At 33.5% G+C, this 20,977-nt stretch overlaps 1 protein-coding gene, 1 non-coding gene and 1 pseudogene across 3 annotated transcripts in view; all 3 read right to left on the minus strand.

Moving 5' to 3' along the window:
* LOC102990156 (tuberin-like) overlaps positions 1–6,114 on the minus strand; it is a 24,496-nt pseudogene extending 18,382 nt beyond the window's left edge.
* On the minus strand, positions 3,387–3,459 carry TRNAR-CCU (transfer RNA arginine (anticodon CCU)). The gene has a single exon. It is a non-coding gene; the product is annotated as a tRNA-Arg (tRNA).
* Positions 6,115–11,030: 4,916 nt separating the features above from the next.
* The window catches only part of TLL1 (tolloid like 1), a 269,311-nt gene continuing 259,364 nt past the window's right edge, over positions 11,031–20,977 (minus strand). The window contains exons 19-21 of one of the 2 annotated variants that reach the window (XM_024116874.2): positions 19,196–19,409; positions 12,609–12,859; positions 11,031–11,466 (exon numbers count right to left, since the gene is read on the minus strand). In XM_024116874.2, coding sequence (XP_023972642.1) covers positions 11,332–11,466; positions 12,609–12,859; positions 19,196–19,409 — 600 coding nt within the window. In that variant the 3' untranslated portion in view covers positions 11,031–11,331. Of the gene's footprint in view, positions 11,467–12,395; positions 12,860–19,195; positions 19,410–20,977 lie in introns of those variants that run through there. The other variant, XM_024116873.2, reaches the window with a different exon arrangement.

Consider the following 20,977-nt stretch of genomic DNA (forward strand, 5'->3'; position numbering starts at 1 on the left):
GGCCTCTCCCGTTGCGGAGCACAGGCTCCGGACGCGCAGGCTCAGCGGCCATGGTTCACGGGCCCAGCCGCTCTGCGGCATGTGGGATCTTCCCGGACCGGGGCACGAACCCGTGTCCCCTGCATCGGCAGGCGGACTCCCAACCACTGCGCCACCAGGGAAGCCCCCCATTTATTCTTGATGGAGTATATTTGTTTGCAGCAAGCTTCTCCATCATAACTCAAAATAAAAGTCAATACAGTTTAATCAAGCTATATAAAATTATTTGCTTAATGGGAAAGTCAGTGGCTTTTCTGTTTTTACGGGAAACTTAGTTTCAAGTATACTAGTATTCAAAAATACAATATAATGAGTAAAACGGGTCTGAATTATGATTACTTTGTGTGTGTTTGTGTGTGTACACACTTAGTTTTATTGTAACAAAGCAACTTGTACACTTTTAGCCTTTAAAACTGAGCATTATCTTTCTTTTCCAGTGAAACAAAAATAAATAAATAAATAAAAAGAAACAGAAACAAAATTAAAATAGAGAATGTCAATTTCAAATAAGATCCTATCGATTCTGCTGATTCTCCCATCGAGTGGCAGTGTTAAATCATCTTTAGGAGAGAATTTTATTTTAAAAGGGTTATCTTCAAGGATGTCAAATTACAATTTAAAATGTAATGTATATATCAACTGTTTTTCAGATATATTTTATTATAGACATCATATGATCTTGTAAAATTTTAAATTTATTATATATTCACGATCTCCATCTGCAAAATTGGAATAACATACTTATTGTGCTCTCTATAAGTACTGACTCTGAATTAATAAACTACATAAATGTACATCAGTTATGATATTTTATTTAAGAATCCATTGAAAACATGTTTTTAATGTTTTTACTAAATATTTTTATTGAAGTATAATTGACTTACAATATTATATTAGTTTTAGGTGTACAACATAGTGATTTAATATTTTATACATATACAAAATGAAGACCAGGATAAGTCTAGTTACCATCTGTGTCCATGAAAGTTTGTTACAATATTGTTGACTATATTCCCATGCTGAACATTACATCTCTATGGTTTATTTATTTTATAACTGGAAACTTGTACCTCTTAATCTCCCTCACCTATTTCACTCATCCCCATACCCACCTCCCCTCTGGCAACCACCAGTTTATTCTCTGTATCTATGAGTCAGTTTATGTTTTGTTTTGTTTATTTATTTTATTTGTTTTTTAGATTCCACATAGAAGTAAAATTATATGACATTTGTTATTCTCTGTCTGACTACTTTTTTACTTGCCCTGTAGGTTCATCATGTTTTTGCAAATAGCAAGGTTTCATTCATTTTTATGACTGAATAATATTCCATTTTATATATATGCATCACACTTTCTTAACCCATTCATGTGTTGATGAACACTTAGGTTGCTTCCATATCTTGCTATTATAATTAATGCTGCAATGAACATAGGGGTACATATATCATTTTGAGTTAGTATTTTTGTTTTATTTGGATAAATACCCAAAAGTGGGATTGCTGAATTGTATGGTAGTTTTATTTTTAATTTTTTGAGGAACCTCCATACTGTTTTCCAGAGTGGCTGGACCAATTTACCCTCACACCCACAGTGCACAGTTTCCCTTTTCTCCACATCCTTGCTAACATTTGTTATTTATTGACTTACTGATAATAAACAATCTGACAGGTGTGAAGTGGTATCTCATTATGGTTTTGATTTGCATTTCCCTGATGATGAGTGATATTGAGCATCTTTTCATGTGCCTTTTGGCCATCTGTATGTCTTCTTTGGAAAAATTTCTATTCAGGCCCTCTGCCCATTTTTTAATTTGGGTTGATTTTTTTTTTTGATGTTGGGTTGTATGAGTTCTTTGTATATTTGTGGTAATAACCCCTTATCAGATATATTGCTTTCAAATATCTTCTCTTATTCAGTAGGTGGTCTTTTCGTTCTGTTGATAGTTTCTGTCACTGTGCAAAAGCTTTTTAGTTTGATGTGGTCTTATTTGTTTATTTTGCTTTTCTTTCCCTTGCCTGAGGAGACATATCAAAAAACATATTGCTAAGACTGATGTCAAAGAGCATACTACCTATGATTTCTCTTAACAGTTTTATGGTTTCAGGTCTCACATCTAAGCCTTTTTTAAGTTTATTTAGTATATGGAGTGAGAAAATTTTCTAGTCTCATTCTTTTACATGTAGCTGTTCAGTTTTCCCAGCACCACTTATTGAAGAATCTGTCTATTCCCCATTGTGTATTTCTGCATCCTTTGTCATAGATTATTTGACGATATAAGTTTGCGTTTATTTCAGGGCATCTATTCTACTGATCAATGTGACTGTTTCTGTGCTAACCCCATACGATTTTGAATACAATAGTTTTGAGTATCAGGGTGTGTGATGCCTCCAGCTTTGTTCTCCTTTCTCAAGTTTCCATTGTCTATATGGAGTCTTGCGTTTCCATACAAATTTTAGAATTCTTTGTCCTAGTTCTGTGAAAAAAGTCTTTGTCATTGTCTTAGGGATTGCACTGAATCTATAGATTGTCTTGGGGAGTATGGTCATTTTAACAAGATTAATTATTTCAATCAATAAGCACAGTATATTCTTCAATTTGTTTGTGTCATCTTCAATTTTTTTCTCAGTGTCTCATAATTTTCCAAGTACAGGTCTTTTATCTTCTTGGTTAGAGTCATTCCTAAGTATTTTATTCTTTTTGATGCAAATGTAAATGACATTGTTCTCTTAATTCCTCTTTCTGATAATTTGTTGTCAGTGTATACAGATTTCTATATATTAATTTTGTATCCTGCAACTTTACTGAATTCATGAGTTCTAAAACGTTTTTGGTAGCCTCTTTAGGATTTTCTGTATATAGTATTATGTCATTCTAAACAGTGACAGTTTAACTTCTTTTCCTATTTAGATTCCTTTTATTTCTTTTTGTCTCATTTCTGTGGCTAGGACTTCCAATACTATCTTAAATAAAAGTGGTGAGAGTGGGCATCCTTGTCTTGTCCCTGATCTTAGAGAAAATTCTTTCCATTTTTCACCACTGAGTATGAATTCAGCTTGGTTTTGCCATATATTGCCCTTATTATGTTGAGGTATGTTCTCTCTATGTCCACTTTCTGGAAAATTTTTATCATAAATGGATGTTGAGTTTTGTCAAAAGCTTTTCCTACATCTATTGAGATGATCATATGTTTTTTTTAAAGCATATTTATTTATTTACTTATTTGGTTGCGCTGGATCTTAGTTGTGTCATGCAGGATCTTAATTGCAGCATACGGGATCTTTAGTTGAGGATGTAGGATCTTTTTGTTGTAGCATGCAGGCTCTTAGTTGCAGCACATGGGGTTTAGTTCCCTGACCAGGGATCGAACCCAGGCCCTCTGCATTAGGAGTGCAGAGTCTTAATCACTGAACCACCAAGGAAGTCCTGATCATATGGTTTTTATTCTTCATTTTGTTAATGTGTTGTATCACATTGATTGATTTGTGGATATTGAACCATTCTTGCATTCCTGGAAGAAATCCCACTTAATCATGGTGTTTAATATATTGTTCAAATTGGATGTTGATATTTGTTAAGGATTTTTGCATCTATATTCTTCACTGATATTGGCTTATAATTTTTTGTGTGTGTGATGTTTATGTCTGGTTTTGGTATCAGGCTGATGTTGGCCTTGTAGAATTAGTTCAGAAGTATTCCTTCCTCTCCAATATTTTGGACTAGTTGGAGAAGGTTAGGTGTTACCTCTTCTTTAAATGTTTGGTAGACTTCACCTGTAAAGCTCTCTAGTCCTGGACTTCTGCTTATTCGGAGATTTTAAATCACTGGTTCAATTTCATTACTGGTAATTGAATTGGTCTGTTCATATTTTCTATTTCTTCCTGATTCAGTATTGGGAATCAGTATGATTCTTCTAGTTTGTCTGTTTTGTTGGCATATAATTGTATTAATCTCATGATAATTTGTATGTTTGTGGTGTTGGTTGTAAAGATGTTATCATCTTTCATTTCTGATTTTATTTATTTGGTCCCTCTCTCTTTCTTCCTTGATGAGTCTGGCTAAAGGTTTTTAAAATTTTAAAAACTTTTCAGAGAACCAGGTCTTACTTTCATTGATCTTTTCAATTTTTGTGGTCTCCATTTCATTTATTTCTTCTGTGATCTTTATGATTTATTTCCTTCTACTAACTTTAGATTTTGCCTGTTGTTTTTCTAGTTCCTTTAGGTGTAAGGGTTAGCTTGTGTTTATTTGAGATATTTCTTGTTTCCTGAAGTAAACTTGTATTGCTATAAACTTGCCTTTAATAACTTCTTGTGTTGCATCCAATATATTTGGTTTACAAAGTTGCCATTTTAATTTATTTCTAGGTATTTTTTATTTCCTTTTTTATTTCTTCATTGACCCATTTGTTGTTAGTAGCATATTGTTTAGCCTCCATGTGTTTTCTTTTTTTTGTTTGTTTTTCTCTAGTAGTTTATTTCTAGTCTCACATTGTTGTATTTGGAAAAGATGCTTGATAAGATTTCAATCTTCAAATTACTGAGATTTTTGGAGGGCCTAGCATGTGATCTATCCTGGAGAATGTTCCATGTGCACTTTAAAAGAATGTGTATTCTGCTGCTTTAAGTAAGAATGTTCTGTGTATGTTTGTTAATTCCATCTAATCTAATGTGTCATTTAAGGTAAGTGTTACCTTATTTTTTGTCTGAATTATCTGTCCATTGATGGAAGTGATGTCTTAAAGTCCCCTGCTATTATTGTGTTACTGTCAATTTCTGTCTTTATGTTTGTTAATATTTGCTTTATGTGTTTAGGTGCTCCTATGTTGGGTGCATATAAATATACAATTGTTATGTTTTCTGGTTGAATTGATCCCTGATTTTTAGGAACTGTCTTTCTTTGTCTCCTATTATAGTCTTTGTTTTAAAGTCTATTTTGTCTAATATAAATATTGCCACCCCAGCTTCCTTTCATTTCCGTTTGCATGGAATACCTATTTCCATCTCCTCACTTTCAGTCTGTGTGTGTTTTTAGATCTGAAGTGAGTATCTTATAGGCAGCATATATATGGATCTTTTAAAAAATCCATTCAACCACTCTATGTCTTTTGACTGGAGCATTTAGTCCATTTACATTTAAAGTAATTAATTATAGGTATGTATTTGTTGCCATCTTGCTAATTGTTTTCAGTCTGTTTTTCTAATATTTATTTGTTCCTTTCTTCTTCTTTTGCTCTCTTCCCTTGTGATTTGAGGACAATTTTTATTTAACATTATGTATGGATTCTCTTCACTTTTTTGCATGTGTATCTATTATAATTTGGATGTGGTTACCATGAGGTCATATATAACCCCATATATATGATTATTTTAATATGATATTTTAATATGATAATCTGTGTGTGATCTGGGGGTAGGGTTGGGCTTGTTGGTGAGCAGGGCTGGGTCCATGGCCCTAATAAGTTAGAAGGAGGATTACAAAATTGTGCTTGCCAGCGCTAATGTTTTTCCATTGGAATGAGCTCACTATAATATCTGCTGCTAGTGTCTATATCATGAGTGGGAGTTCCATTTTCCTCCTACCCCTCTGGGAAGCTCTCCAAGATCAGGAAATTGGTCTGACCCAGGCTTCTTTCAAACTACTGCCTCTGCACTGGGTCTCATAGCATGTGAGATTTTGTGTGTGCCTTTTAAGAGCGGAGCTCTGTTTCCTATGTCCCTCTGTCTCTCCTGAACACAAGCCCCATTGATTTTCAAAAGCAGATAATCTGGGGGCTCATCTTCCTGGCACATGACCCCCAGGTGGGGTGGCCTGATGTGGGGCTTGGACTCCTTGCTCTTTGAGGACGACATCTACAATTGTGATATTCTATACACTTGTGGTTTGCTGACTGGTGGGTTGTGGGTCTGACTATGTCTTGTCTCTAACCCTCCAACCGTTCTCGTTGTGGTTTCTTCCTTATGTCTTTGTGGAAAATCTTTTCTACTAGTTTTCAGGTTGTTCTCATAGAGAGCTGCTCTGTGAGTAGTTGTAATTTTGATGTGTCCATCGGAGGAGGTGAAGTCAGGATTCTCCATCTTGGCCACCTCCTTAGGTAGTGCTTTTTATAAAATTACATTGTTTAGTTTTGTTTGTTAAATAATTACATAAATAAATATCAGAATTTTGATATGTTATTCCACTCCCATTGCTCATCATGAGAATAAATAATTTCATTTATAAGCTGAAAATATGTGATTGATGCAAAAATAAGTTACTTTATACAAAAGTTGAAATTTTAGAAAGCACAAATGTAAGTAAGAAGACAGTGGAAAATCAAGGATAAGGAAAGGATGCTTATGTTAATACTTGTCTCAAAATCCAAACCATGCTGTTTGGAAGAGTGCCCCCAAAATGGTAGTAAAATGCACATGCTTTTGTTTTTTTTTTTTTTTTGGCTGCACCACAGTGGCATGTGGGATCTTAGTTCCCTGATGAGGGATCGAACCTGTGCCTCCTGAAGTGGAAGCATGGAATCCTAACCACTGAACTGCCAGGGATTTCTGCACATGCATGTTTTATATTGCAATTATGCCTTTTTGTGATTTGCTTTCAATTAATATTAATATTTATCTCTCCAACTAGAATTTAACTTTCAAGAAAGAAAAGATTGTGATTGTTTTTCTTTTTAAAGTCTCATTAAATTCTTAATATTTAACATAGTGCTTAGCATATTATAGGCATTAAGCAAATATTTGTTGAATAAATAAATGTCTATGTCTTTTGGCTTAAAAATGACAAAAATTAATACGAAAGACTCTATTTCCATGAAATTCAAACACAACTAATAGATGTACAATGGTGTAAAAATGACTTTAACAAATTTATTACATCCTTGTAGAAAATTTTTCTGCAATATAATTTTAAATTATACTCCTCTATGGAATGTCCATTAAATATTGTTTTAGGATAGATTTACATATTTAAGCCTTATTATCTATAATCCTTTCACTTTATTTGTCCTTTCTGGGTGTTCTCCTGTTTAAATAATTTTAAGGGCATTCCCTGAAATGAACCTCTCCCTGCCACATCAACCACCTCTGCTCTGGCAGCAAATGCAAGAGAAGACCCAGCTGCCAGGGCCTTCTATCTACATGTCTTACACTACATGTTGGTGCTTAGGTCTTCTCTTTTTATGGGCTTTAACCCAAGTAATATTTTACCTACAAGTCTTCTAGAGTTAGAAGTTGAGATTTACTGCACTGAATTTGTATTCAAAGTATTGGACGAGAGGGAGATTATATATATGAGACATGCTCAGGGCCCTATACACTGTTTGGAATCACGTTGTGTTGACCTCTGCACCAGGTAAGTGTCATGGTATTGACTAGAATTACATGGTAAGCCTGAATTCAGTTTGAGTACACTGGTGGGGAGTGAAATGTAGGTAGGTTGAAAGCTGGACAATTTAAAAGTACATGTCAAAAGAAAGTTTGGAGACTTATAATAATATTTCACATTGTATAAGAGCCAGCCTTTCCATCATTTCCTAAGCTAATGACAAAATTTCTCAATTTTATAACAATAGCACTAAAAGACTAAAAGTTAAATGTTCATTGGTAACCATTTATTATGCACTGATGTAAAAATGCATCCATAGACCATCTTTTCTTTCTTTTTGATAAGCTCATATTACATATTTTTTCTAGTAAAACAGAAGGCATCACTGCAGCTCAAGTTATAGATTTTGTATGGTAATTATTTTTCCTGTTTTCTTCCTCCCATGCAGGATTTAATAAGTGGTATTAAGGTTTTCCTTTATCCAAAATATTCTTGCTAAATAAAATTATTGTTAAATAAAATTTCAAAACATTTTGTTAATTGCTTTAAGAAAAGTTATTTTTAATGTCACACATGGCTATAGTTTACTAAATCTAAAGAAATATGTAATTTAATGTTTTTTTAAAAAAATTTTAGCCTTGAGAAGAGTAATTAGATGTTTTTAGAGATTTTCTATATGTGAGAATAAAATTTCATTATTTGAGGCTTACTATCAAAAATATAGTAATAGAAACCAAACAAAAGAGACTAAGATATTTTAAAACAAAGTTGAACAGAATTTGAATCTGATAACTGTGGTATACTAAAATCAATCCAAGATAGCAAAAATTCAGCCAATACAGGCAGGGGACATTTGGAGACTTTGGAAATAGAATTGTTGTTTCTCATATATTTCTTTAAAAATGTTATTTTGTGCAGTTGTCAAGATTTCCTAAATAAACTAGATTAATATTCAAAATAGAATTTTAAAATAATTTAATAAAGTCATATAAAGTGGGAGCAGTTTTTTTCTATGTCTAGTTAGTGAGGATTGTATAGGAGTTAGAACTTTGGCAAATAGAGAGTAGAGGTTGAAAATAAATTTACAAAACTAATAAAATGCCTAGAACAGTAATTAACAATTATTAACACAATAACAATGAAGATGTTTGTGTTTGAATTTAACAACACACTTAAGCCAAAGTCGAATTAATATAAAAATAATATTCAATGAGCTGATATCTGACATAAGTTACAATAAAAAATTAATGTTCCCATTGAAGACCTAAGTTATGACAACATCTCTGTGGTGTGCCTTCTAAATACTTTATTTCTCAGTTGTGTCAAAGGCAGCTCATTGTGGCCTAATAAGATGTCAGTCAGAATATCCAAAATGTTTCTTAAAGTAGAACACTACATTTCTCCTACCACACCAGATAAAATAATTTAATATATTTATTTTAACAAAAGGCTCATAGTTACTAACTCCAAACTATATAGTAGTTTTTTTTGTTTTTCACATTTCTAGTACTACCTGTGGTTCTTAAAGATATCTACAGTTGATATTTGAATTGTCATGCTATTACTGAAAGGAACAATGCTTATCCTGAAAGCTTTACTGTACTTCACCTCTAAAATTGACTTTATGTGGAGAAGTTTCACCAAAAAATATATCTACTATTTATATAGGTCAATATTGATTCTACAATATTTTGTAGAAAAAACACAGATTTTTATATCAGACAATCTGGGTTTTAACACTAACTTTACACTGTGACCCTGGGAACATTATATGCCTTCTTTGAGCCTCAGTTCCTAAACCACAAAATGAGAACATCACCACAGTTCTCAAAGCGTGGCATAAAGGTTAAAAAGAGCTAGTGTATGTGCCTAGTACTGGGCTGGGCACAGTGTAGTATACTAGGTGTTAATGTTTTTTTTTCTCCCCTAATTCCCATTCCCAATATTTTGGCTAACTGGAGATTAGTGAAAAAAAATATAGAAGAGTTACTGGAATAAATCAGCTCCACTAAAATGCTCATTATATTGCAGGCGTTAGTTATACTTTTCCAAAGTAACATTCAGTAAGATCAAAAGATTGGTTTTTAAAATGTATTTACATAATAAAATTCATATGCAAGAAAAGATTTCCAAGGCAACAATGACAAAAAAAATAAAAACAAATAAGCTAAATCTGTGTGTATAGTTTAATTTTGTAAAATGAAGAAAAATTCTCAATTTTATTAAATGTTGAATGTTCATGGACAGGTAACAGAACAAAAGCTATTTCATATAGCAATCTATATCAACATCAAAAAATATGAAAATAGAGTTTCTCTGAAGGAAGGAGCGTTTTTAAAATGGGGTTGATAATAATTAGAAGTTCCCATTATTTGTCCATGAAATGTCCTATGAAATGTACTACTTTAAATAGGATTTTAGTAGAACTTGGCACATAAAATTAAACTTTTCAACCACCCACTACTTTTCACCTCCTTATAACTCCACTCATTCAGACAACCTCACGTATGCATACATTAATATTTTTTTAGAAACCTGCCTTTAAAGCAGAAAATTCATTTTCTACAATAAAAGCAGGTCATCATATTTATATCCAATGCTCTCAGTCACAGAAATGGATTTTCCTCATAGAAATGCTAATTAACATACACTATTAGGTTCAACTTTTCAAAAGTTGTCTCTTAGGAGGATCTGCTTGATCATGTGAAAGAATTCTAAGGCAATATAAGCAGTTGTTCCACAGGACAAGTGTTGCCCTTGCAATGATATACTCTTGATACATTAAGTCTTTAGTCTTCAAGTGCTGCCAGCCAGACAGAGATATTCACTGTCTACAGGTGGTTGGCTCAAAGGTCAAAAACTTTGTTTAAAAAAATGTTTATGGAATAGCACCATGGAAAGTCTTTCAGAAACAAATCCTTTTTTTTCAACATTGCATTAAAAAACCTGATTTCTAGGAAGAGAAAGAAAGAGATCTTTCAATTCTAACAAGGCCCACTTCCATTTCATTTCATTAAAAAAAAATACATTAACCATGACAACATCAACATTAACAACTACAACAGATCAACAACAAAAGAAAGACAATAGCAGCAGTGGAACTTGAGTATGAACCATCCAGGCAGTCACTTAGAAGAATCCTGTTCACACCTGTTGGGAGTTGTCTCATCGAGTTCATAAGACATCACAAGGCTTCTTGAATTTGGTATGAAAAGACAGCACTTTTGCTGAAAGAACTGAGTTTACCAATCAACTGGGCATTTCCCAGCACTTAAATAAATGTTATCTAGACTTAACTGCAATGATAGACAGTATTGACATTTCAAACTTGTCAGAATGTCACAAAAAAGAAGTGGTCTCGAGATCATTTATGTTTCAAAGAGGTAAGTTTAGCCTGCAAGTGAAAATAATGAAGCTGAAATATTCCAGTTTCCAAGCATTGGTCATACCCACATTTAAAGTATAAACCACCCTCAAGAGACTCCCACTTCACAACTTATATGGGTCTGGTTTACACTGTCTTCAAGATGCATAGTCAAAGCAATTATCCTAAGATACAAGGAGAGGGTGTTCCAGTTTATGACCTGCAAGGTCATTTTACTTTTCCCATATATTGAAAAATTGCCACAAAGGACACTCTGCAGGGTCACAGACCCTGAATGGGACTGTCTGAATTGTGAAGCAGCTATGGTGAGCTGTGAACAAAGGATTGTGAAGTCTTCTTTGAAGCATGAGATGCCCTTTCACCAACTTTATTTATATTTATACTGTCAAGAATAAAGTTCAGATATCCTGGTAATGCTGATCAGGGCTAGCTGGAAACTTCTCTTTTAGTACAGAGATAATTCTGGTCTTGCAGTTTTCTTCTGCTCAAACTCATTATATAAAACTTTGTGCTAAAATCTTCATTTAAAAAAGAAATACTTCTTCTTTCCATTATGCCCATTCCTTTATGTTTGATGGAGGTTTTGGTGTTATTTTTTGGTATGCGTGGTATCTGGATAACTGATGCTTTTGTATCTTATATGAAATCCTTTCTTGCTGATTGTGTCATCAGTGTGAAAATGAATTAAAACTGTATCACCAATTGAATAGATCTCTTCTGGTGGCTGAAGACAAAAACAAACAAAACAAATAAACAAACAACAAGAATGAATTATTTTTTCTTCAATGTAATTCATGTTTGGGAATTTTTTGGTATATAATTTAAACCTCCCAACAACATTGAACAGTGGATAAGAGTGACTTTATTTTACAGATGAGAAAACTTGAGTTTCAGAGAACAGATGACATGCTCAAGATCACAAGGCTGATCAGTGATATAGCTGAGCTTTGAACATAATTAAGTCTATTTCCAAGTTCTGGAACTGGGTGTTTATTCCCAAAATTTTAAGCCAATTTCCTTTGATTTACAAGTAATTAAAGTGAGGTTCACAGAGGATAAAGGGACATTAAATCTATTTCAGAAGGTGCTCTGAGGCAGAGCCACTTCCAGAATCCAAATCGTCCATTCCTTCTTGCTTTAATAATCTAAGTGCCAAGAATAATTTTTGTTTCATTTCAGTAGCTATTTGGACAGGAGTTCAATATTATTTAAGAAATAGTCACTGGTAGACATTTGAAAAATGGGACTAATAGCTTCAGAACAAAATATGTACTCAGAAGAACATTTGATATTAATTCAGTGAATCCTGGGGGAAAAGCATTGAGAAAACCTTAAGTTTTCCTGTTTTTTATTTCTCATGTTGACACCCTCTGACCTATGTTTGGTACTCCGTCCTGTGCCCACTACAATGGAGCAACATTCAACAGTGCCGGCTAAACCCCCACACCAATGGTAGATACTGCCACTTACCAAATATACTGTTGAGAGAGGAATGCCAATGATGTGCATATTCTTTTTGCTTTATGCTTTAATTTATGAAGCTCACAAAATTGTCAAAGGTGTGTGTTTAGGCATATTGCTTCTAGATAATTAAACATTTAAATATTTATTGCACAATAAAAACATGAATTAAAAATGTTAGGTTGTGGACAGTAACAAGAAATTATAGCTATTGAATTCATCTGTTTTGTTCAATATTATTGAGCAAATTCATTAGAGATGGAGAAGTAAGGGAGGAAGAGGCATGTTATAACTTGTCAAGCCATTTTGTAAAAGCACTGCTGATTTGCATATGTTACACATATCAGTCACCAATTTATAGGCATTTTTATCATGTCTATGGTATCCTGCTGGTAGTGTATTTACCCCTGATCCACAGAATCGACCAAGCCCCACCGCTGTTGAATCGAGACCATCAAAGAGCTCAACATAGTCATAGCCACAGTCAGCTTCTTCTTCCACTTCAAAAATCTGGAAGGATAACTCGAGTCGAGAGCCCCGTTCTGACACTAACAGCCATTCACAGTCAACTTGTCCTGGGTAGTTGTTATCACCAAACTGAGCATGTGAGTACAGATCTCTGGGTTTTGATTCCACTTTCAGTCTGCCACCACACTCTGCCCAGGAAAGAAAAATGAAATAAGTGAGCTCAATGAGCTTCAACAATTCAAATTTCTCTTTTAATATAGTCTAACCACTCTCTAACTTCTGTATTCATTTCCACCATCAGTTATGTTCCCCATATTTGAAGATTCATATGGCATAGTGCGTACTGTTACAGGCCCTAAAGAGACTGCTGGCTTGGAATTTCAGCTCCATACCTACTAGCTCAGTGACTTTGGATAAGTGACATCACTTCTCTGATCCATAGGGTAAAGTGGTCAAGAGTAAAGTGCAGATGATAATAATAGTACCTATCTTAGTGAGTTCTGAGGATTTAATTAACACAAGAAAATCACTTAGGGCTTCCCTGGTGGCGCAGTGGTTGCGCGTCCGCCTGCCGATGCAGGGGAACCGGGTTCGCGCCCGGGAGGATCCCACATGCCGCGGAGCGGCTGGGCCCGTGAGCCATGGCCGCTGAGCCTGCGCGTCCGGAGCCTGTGCTCCGCAACGGGAGAGGCCGCAGCAGAGGGAGGCCCGCATACCACAAAAAAAAAAAAAAAAAAAAGAAAATCACTTAAAACAATACCTGCCATATAGTAACTCTCAATGCATTTTTTTATTGTTATATCTCATGTTGTTTTCAGTCTTAAAGTAACTGTTTTCATGGAAAAAAGTCAGTGTCTTAATTTGAGTTTAATCTTAGTAATTTAAGAACGCAGAATCCAAAGGAATAAGAAATAACTTAAAGATCAACAAAATATATAAAACTCCTGTATGTGTATATGTGTCATATAGAACTCTCTGCATAGAATATACAGACCAGTATTACTTTACTTAGGTAGAAATATTTATCTAACTTGGTTGGGAAAAGCATACACACATCATTAATTGTAGTTATTTTTGTAGTTCCAGAACCTCATCAGTTATATTTTGTGTTTTTAATAAACAAAGGAATTTTAAATGCTCTTTTTATGGCTTTTTCAGAGAGATATTAATAAATATAGGCTTTACCAGTTACTACTTTTGTCATTAGAGGTAAATATACCAAAGAAATATATAAGCCTGCATAAAATTTACAGTTAGTGTAATTTAGAGAATAAAAATTTTCAAATTTTTCTCAGGAACTCTTTGTAGTCTGAGCCCCCAGATTTTACAATGACTAGGGAATAAATTGTAGAGGAAATCTACAATGTCTCCTCCAACCAAGTACACATACAAACATATGGCTGGGGGTAGGGAGAAAAAGAAAGGGATATGAAAGTGTCAGGAGAAAGTAGAGTTTCTTTCTGCTCTTATTTGCCAATGATTGAGAGGTTCCAGGGAAACAGTAATTTCAGTACTAAAACCAGGAAAGTCCCAAGAAAACTGGTATGAGTTGGGAGGGAACAAAAACAAAATTCCAATGTGGAAAGATTTGGACAGCTAAGCCTCTGGTTATCAAAACACAGTTGTAACCCTGGTGTGGTCATCTGTGACCAGATTGTCCTTGGCAGCACCCAGTGAACGTGAATTAGGACAGCTAAAATTCTTAGATTTTTCAGATTTGTATATGATTTACCCACATTGTGGTTTGGTGATTTTAAGTAACAAAATATTTCTGAATTCCCAGGATGGAACCCCATCTAGATGTGTCTGAATATAAGTAGGCTCAACCAAAACTATGGGCATTGTCACAGACAACAGCACATTCAGAGACCTTTGTGCAACTAACATATGAAAGAACTTCCAACTAGGGTTTCAATCATGAGAATGGCTTCCCCATCATGTTAAATGATGTCCCTTTGTCTTCCAGATGGTAGGTGGGGTGTCTTGCACAATCTATTGATGTAGGTGCCACAATTACAAATGTAAACATGTGAAGAAACACATGTGCTTAGAACCACTCTGGAAAGCTGCAAATCTGATCAGTCTTGGGAATCATCTCTTATGTGTCACATACTGGAAGCCAAGCATCCTTCCTTTCCCACCACGGTGCTTCTCTTATCCCAGTAATTCCAAGAATTATTGTCCTCTCCCTGTGACAGAACTCCACAGCTAAATGGCCTGGGTACAAATCTGAGCTCTATGCTTCATCAGCTGTGGGATTTTGTCCCCCACTTCATTCCTAAAGTGGGGATCATACATAGTACTCAAATGATAGGGTCTAGGTGAAGAGTGATGGGCTAATATATGTAAAATCATTGAAGGATACCTTGCCCATAGGAAAAGCCATATAAGTATATACAATCATCATTTTGTTATTATTTTCTAGTCAGAATACCTAAATGCCATCATCTATACTCCTAGGGATCTACTCAGGCATGAAAAGAAAAGCCAGAAAAATTGAAAAACAATTTAAGCACTATTAATCTGTTTTCAGAAAGGAAGGATTATATTTTTGAAGGCCAGTAAAATATTTTGTGAAAGTATTTCTGAATTCAATATATAAATGTATAAACCAGTGTAATCTCATTTACAGATATTTAAAAAATTCAACTTATTCTCAAAGTTTGATATAATTGAGTGATTTGTTTTGTTTACAACTGTCAGCACTTGTATTACTTTTATTCCTCAACCCAGGAAGGGGCGGACTGTGGGAGAGGCACTGGCTTCTGTGTGCCTACTTCAGAGAAACAAAGTAGGAAAACAAATCAGGATCCAAAGGAGACAATTCTCTGTCAACCCCAGATCAGAACAGAAATCAAGAAGGAAATGAAGTATTTAAACAAAAAGATTTCACAAAGCCTTTGTAAATCTGAAATGTGTGGCATCATTATTTGATTTTATTGAAACCTTCTAGAAAATGACAATACTCAAAACAAATGACTTAAACTACAATTAAGAGTGACTTAAAATGTTTCAGAAAGGGTGGCCCTCATTTTAATTTGGAAAGACTTCTGTTCATTTCCTGGCAAAGTGTTAAATCCCTGTGAGGGCCTGTAATTTTAGCAATAAATACTTTTATTAGGCACTATAATTTAATTAAGTTCTATCAAAATAATTTCTAAGGAACCTAATAATATATTATTTGATTTTTAAATTAGGATGATGCTTTCTGCTGCAGAATAAAGTCCTACCTGACATGCCATGTTTTAAAATATTTTCTCTCCACACTCCCCCTCTTTTTCTGTATTTTAGCCTTATCCTCTGAGAGAATATATAGGTTATTTTTTTTTTATTGAGTTTTTTTCTTCAACAGTTTACCTAAGGCTGGCCTAACACCATTCGTTACCTGATTAAAATAAATTTGAACTTAGAATTTGGACCTACCTTTAGAGGAAAAAGGGACTTTTTCCAATAAAGTCCATTTCCCATTGATTTGGATAGTATTACTTGTAAAAAAAATAGCTATAAAGCAATATTAATATTCTCTTCACCTAATTTCAAAATTCATAGTATTAGAAGTTTCCTTGCAGGTAAAATTAAAATTGTATATAGAAATATAAATTTACTCAAGCGAATTAAAATGTATACTTCAGGGCTTCCCTGGTGGCGCAGTGGTTGAGAGTCCGCCTGCCGATGCAGGGGACACGGGTTCGTGCCCCGGTGAGGGAAGACCCCACATGCTGTGGAGCGGCTGGGCCCGTGAGCCATGGCTGCTGAGCCTGCACGTCCGGAGCCTGTGCTCCGCAACGGGAGAGGCCACAACAGTGAGAGGCCCGTGTACCGCAAAAAAAAATAAAAATAAATAAAATAAAATAAAATAAAATGTATACTTCAGGGCCCCTTAATAAAAGTTATATGTATTCTAGAAAACATTAAATAATGCATAAATGCTTTATACATTTAGCAGAAATTGACAGATGTGGTACTGGACTTGGCGGTCTTGTTGGTAAAAACTGACTGAAAATCATAAGTTTAACTTATCAGACTATAATTGTCAAAAGGCAGGAATTCCTTCTGTTTTCTCATAAGTTCCCACAAAATTCCTAATTTTTTTGCTATGAATTACTAATACTTTACAGTGTCTATTCAAAGCAGGTACCAAAGAAATATTTCATGAAAGACTGTGGAATAAACTTGTTAAAGAGAAAGCTTTCAAAAGAAATAAATAGTAAGCAGTACATAAGAATATTTCAGAATGTATGGCTACGTGAAAGTAACAGTGTAAATAAAATCTACCCAGAAAATTCAAAGACAGCTGGTTAAGTGAGAGCAAAAATTTACACGTGAAATAGACAAGCAAACAAACAGGTAATGCCAAAAATTTTGACGAGCACAACTGAGCAGGAGTTGGGAGGCCAGGACTTTAATTCTAACTGTTATTTTTTGTGCTACTTCGGTTTCATTTGAATCTTAGTCTCAAAATCCTCATTTCTGAGACGACAGGACCGAATCATGTTTTGCCTACAAAATATGATTCAGGCTGCTAACGTGGGTATTTGAATGGATTTGAACTGAACAGGGAGAAAAAATGAGCCTATTCAGTTGGATAGTTGGAACAGGAGATTTGATTAAGACAAATAAGGAAGCATTCAGTCTCTATTGTTTCAATTAACAGTGATCCAGTTTTGTATTGGTTTTCTTCCTAATCCAAAATGTTTATGTTAAGAAAAAATATACCATAGTAGAAAGTACATGAGCATTGGAAACAGAATTAGGATAAAATCCAGGCTTTGATATAATTTTAGAAGTCTTTGCAAATTAATTAATCCTTCAGATTTTAAATTTCTTTATCTGAAGATAAAGATAATTCATACATCATATAGCTCTTTTGAGAACTCAATGTATGTAATTTACATACCCCACATACATATATATTATATGTATGTGCCTGAAATATCAAGTGCATGCTATATATACAATTGGATTTCAATATATGATCTCTATGATAAGATAATTAGATACTACCAGTGGATTCTAAATGGTAATACAAACACTGAAATAGGGTCCAGAGCAGAGGCTGTGCAAATTAAGGCGTCATGGAGTTATATAGCTGCAAGAAAACTTGAGATTTAAGGTAAAGGTAAAGATAAAAAGAGAAACTATAAAAGTAGGTTTTTATGAAACTAAGACAGAGGAATTTATAGGTAAGTAATTTAAAAATAGTGTATCAGCTATTTCAAGAATTTTGATAACGTATTTTTACACTCCATTCTTAGAACCTGTGACAGCCACGATTATTTTAAAAAATTGTGCCATTAACTCTGTGCTTCAGAAAAATATTGATCAAGTCATAGGAGTCCAATTTTTCCATTCCTTCAATGTGTGACAAGTTATCAGGAAAATATTTAAAGAACAAACATCAAGTGTATAAAAAAATCCTTCATTAGTATGAAATTTTTAATCCATGAAAGATTTTTCTCAAACCAGAATATTTATATTAATCATGAGAAATAATTACTTTGTATTTTTTATGAGTCCAGTCATTACTAGCATGAATCAGACAATACCCACTTTCTCACAAATAGACTTCAATATAAATCTAATGCTCATAATAGAATATACTAGAGTGGAAAATAATATTGGACAATGGAATAAAGCTATGATTTCTAAAATAAAAGGAAAGTAAAAGGAGAAAACAATAATCAGGAGACCATGACAAAAATTACTTTACTAAAATTGTTTCATTGATGAATTTGTAGCCTATTCTACTGCATTTTACACCGAGATAGATTTGTGTCTCAATAGTTTTGGCATTAGAACTGCCACTAGGTGTCACTATAAGCTAAATGATTTCAGTAAATATGTTTTTTTTTTTTTTTTTTTAACTGAATAAAAACAGGATATTTACTGGACATTTATGGAATATATTATAAATTTGCTCCAAATTATAAAAAAGTTACTTGACATTTTTGCTTAAAGTTTTCCATATTTTTCTAAATTATATTTTATTTCTTAAAGACTTCCATTACAGCTGGAATCTGTAAAAGTCAAATTAGGGATTAGGATTAGGGAGAAGATTGTGTTGCCTACCAAATAAAAGGGAAAAAAATAAGGCTCTGTAAAACAGAGAGTTAAATTCCAAATTTGGTTTACAAAAATATATTAATGTGAAAGTTAGCTAAACAAGTAGGATTTTAGGAAAAACAAAATTTTTGAATTCCAAGGTATAGATTTCTGTTAAATATAACATATAAATCAAACTGCTAAAGTTAACATGGAATACACCATATAAATATTTAGAGATAGTTCTTCTTGATCATACCACACTGAACATGAATCAGATCAAACTATTGTGTTTCTTTTAATTTGTTCAACAGCTACAAAGATATTTAGTTAGGATGCTTTGTGGTTCTCAAATATTTCACACAGTGCTTCAGTGAGCCTTCTTCTGATTCATTTATAATCCTGTTATAGATGCCCTGCACACACTAGAAGAGAAACTTGGATCTTACTCAGAAAAGAGAAGCATCCCCTAATTTACTGACCTGTAGAATGTGTGGCTTGAAAGCCTTTTCTTTGAACAGATGCATCGGAAACAAACCGAACAAACATTTTATTTCCAGTAGCCACAAGGGGCTCTGGTATCTTGTTCCCACACAGTCGTCCAAGAATTGGCGATTTTTCCGTTTCTCCATCAAATACTTCCAAGTGATCATAAGCACATTCTTGATGCTGCTCAATCTCAAACTCACTAAAGACCTATAAAAAAAGAAAGAAAGAAATGGGAAAAAAATTAAAAAGCCACATATTACTCAAAATGGGTTCTTTTCTTTGGAGCAGAAATACAGAACAATAATATGTCCAGTCAATGCAAATGATTCAATCGATCTAGCACATTATTGAAAGGGGTGTGAAATCAATAGAATATAAAGTCTCTAGGAAGACTTTATAATGAGGAAAACAATGTAATAACTTCAAGTGAAATTCTATTGTACTATTTGACTATTGCAACTAATTCTACTATTGCAATTAAGTCTACTCCAGAATTTACACAAATTATAATAACAAATGATATTTTATTCTGAATTTATTCTTAATGCATCAGAAAATTTTAAACAATTATATTTAAAAAATGATTCCTTCTGGTGTTAATGATCATAAACTACTGAACATCATCATACAATTGAGCACTTAAACTAAAAAGAAAACCCCATAAAATAATTAAACAAGTAATTAATTTCACAAAAATTAAATGTAGTAAATCTTAATAGAATACATAACACAAAGGGATTTTTCATTATACATTTCTTTATTTAGATCTTACAACCCATATTATTAGAAAACACTAATATGACTTTAGGCTAGATTATTTTAAACTAACTTTTCAGAGAGATGGTACACTTATTTTAATATCTGGAGTCTTGCAAAGTTTAGTATGCTTTTTTATGTGTAGCAAATTCTTAAAATAAGTTTATTAAATATTTAACACATTAAGTATAACAATGGAAAGTTTAATTGAGACTGACTGAAAATAGTAATTGTCCAAACTATTAATAATTCCAGGGATTCTAGGTTATTTGCCATTGCCAATTAAGGCTTTTTCCATTCTTTATAAAAACCATCATACATTCAAGAAATAAACCATCATTCCTACTTAAGTCTATAGAGCAAAGCTAAAAAAAAAAATAAAATAAATTGGAGGAAATATAAAATATGCTTGAAAATGTATTAATTTTGCTACAATCCCTACAGCATAAAATATTTGTACATAAACTTTCTACATACACGTTTTCTTTAATGCAGTTTTGTGAAGTGATTATAATTCTCAATTTAAAGCGTACATTTTGTATTTTTGAAAGAAAAAAGTGGCTAAGACTGGCTCTCCCTCACTGTTGACCACATTTATCTATTCCAACCACACTACCATCTGCTCTCACTTCTGACTTTAGAGGAGTAAGGGAAGAAATGAAGGAATCAATTTATATTAATTAGGGATTAGGAGAAAAGAGTGAAGAGACAAAAGAAAAGGAAGAGGGCTGATCTCTCATGTCTCATTCCACTGTGCCCTACTTAAAAATATAAATTAAAATGTTATAACCAATAAGCATTAGTGAATCACTATTTGCTATAATTATTATGAGTAAAAAGGAATATTTACTTCATTCAACCAATGACTCTGGCTAGTTCAAAAAAGATTAAATACAGCACAAAGAATCTCACTGGAAACAAACACAGTGCAGAAAAATACAGCGAACAAGGAGACTTTCACAGATTTTATTTAATCTGAAGCACAATATTCAAAGTACACCATCAACAAAGGGTTTGTC

Source organism: Physeter macrocephalus, chromosome 7 (assembly GCF_002837175.3).
Source record: "Physeter macrocephalus isolate SW-GA chromosome 7, ASM283717v5, whole genome shotgun sequence".
Taxonomy (NCBI): Eukaryota; Metazoa; Chordata; class Mammalia; order Artiodactyla; family Physeteridae; genus Physeter; species Physeter macrocephalus.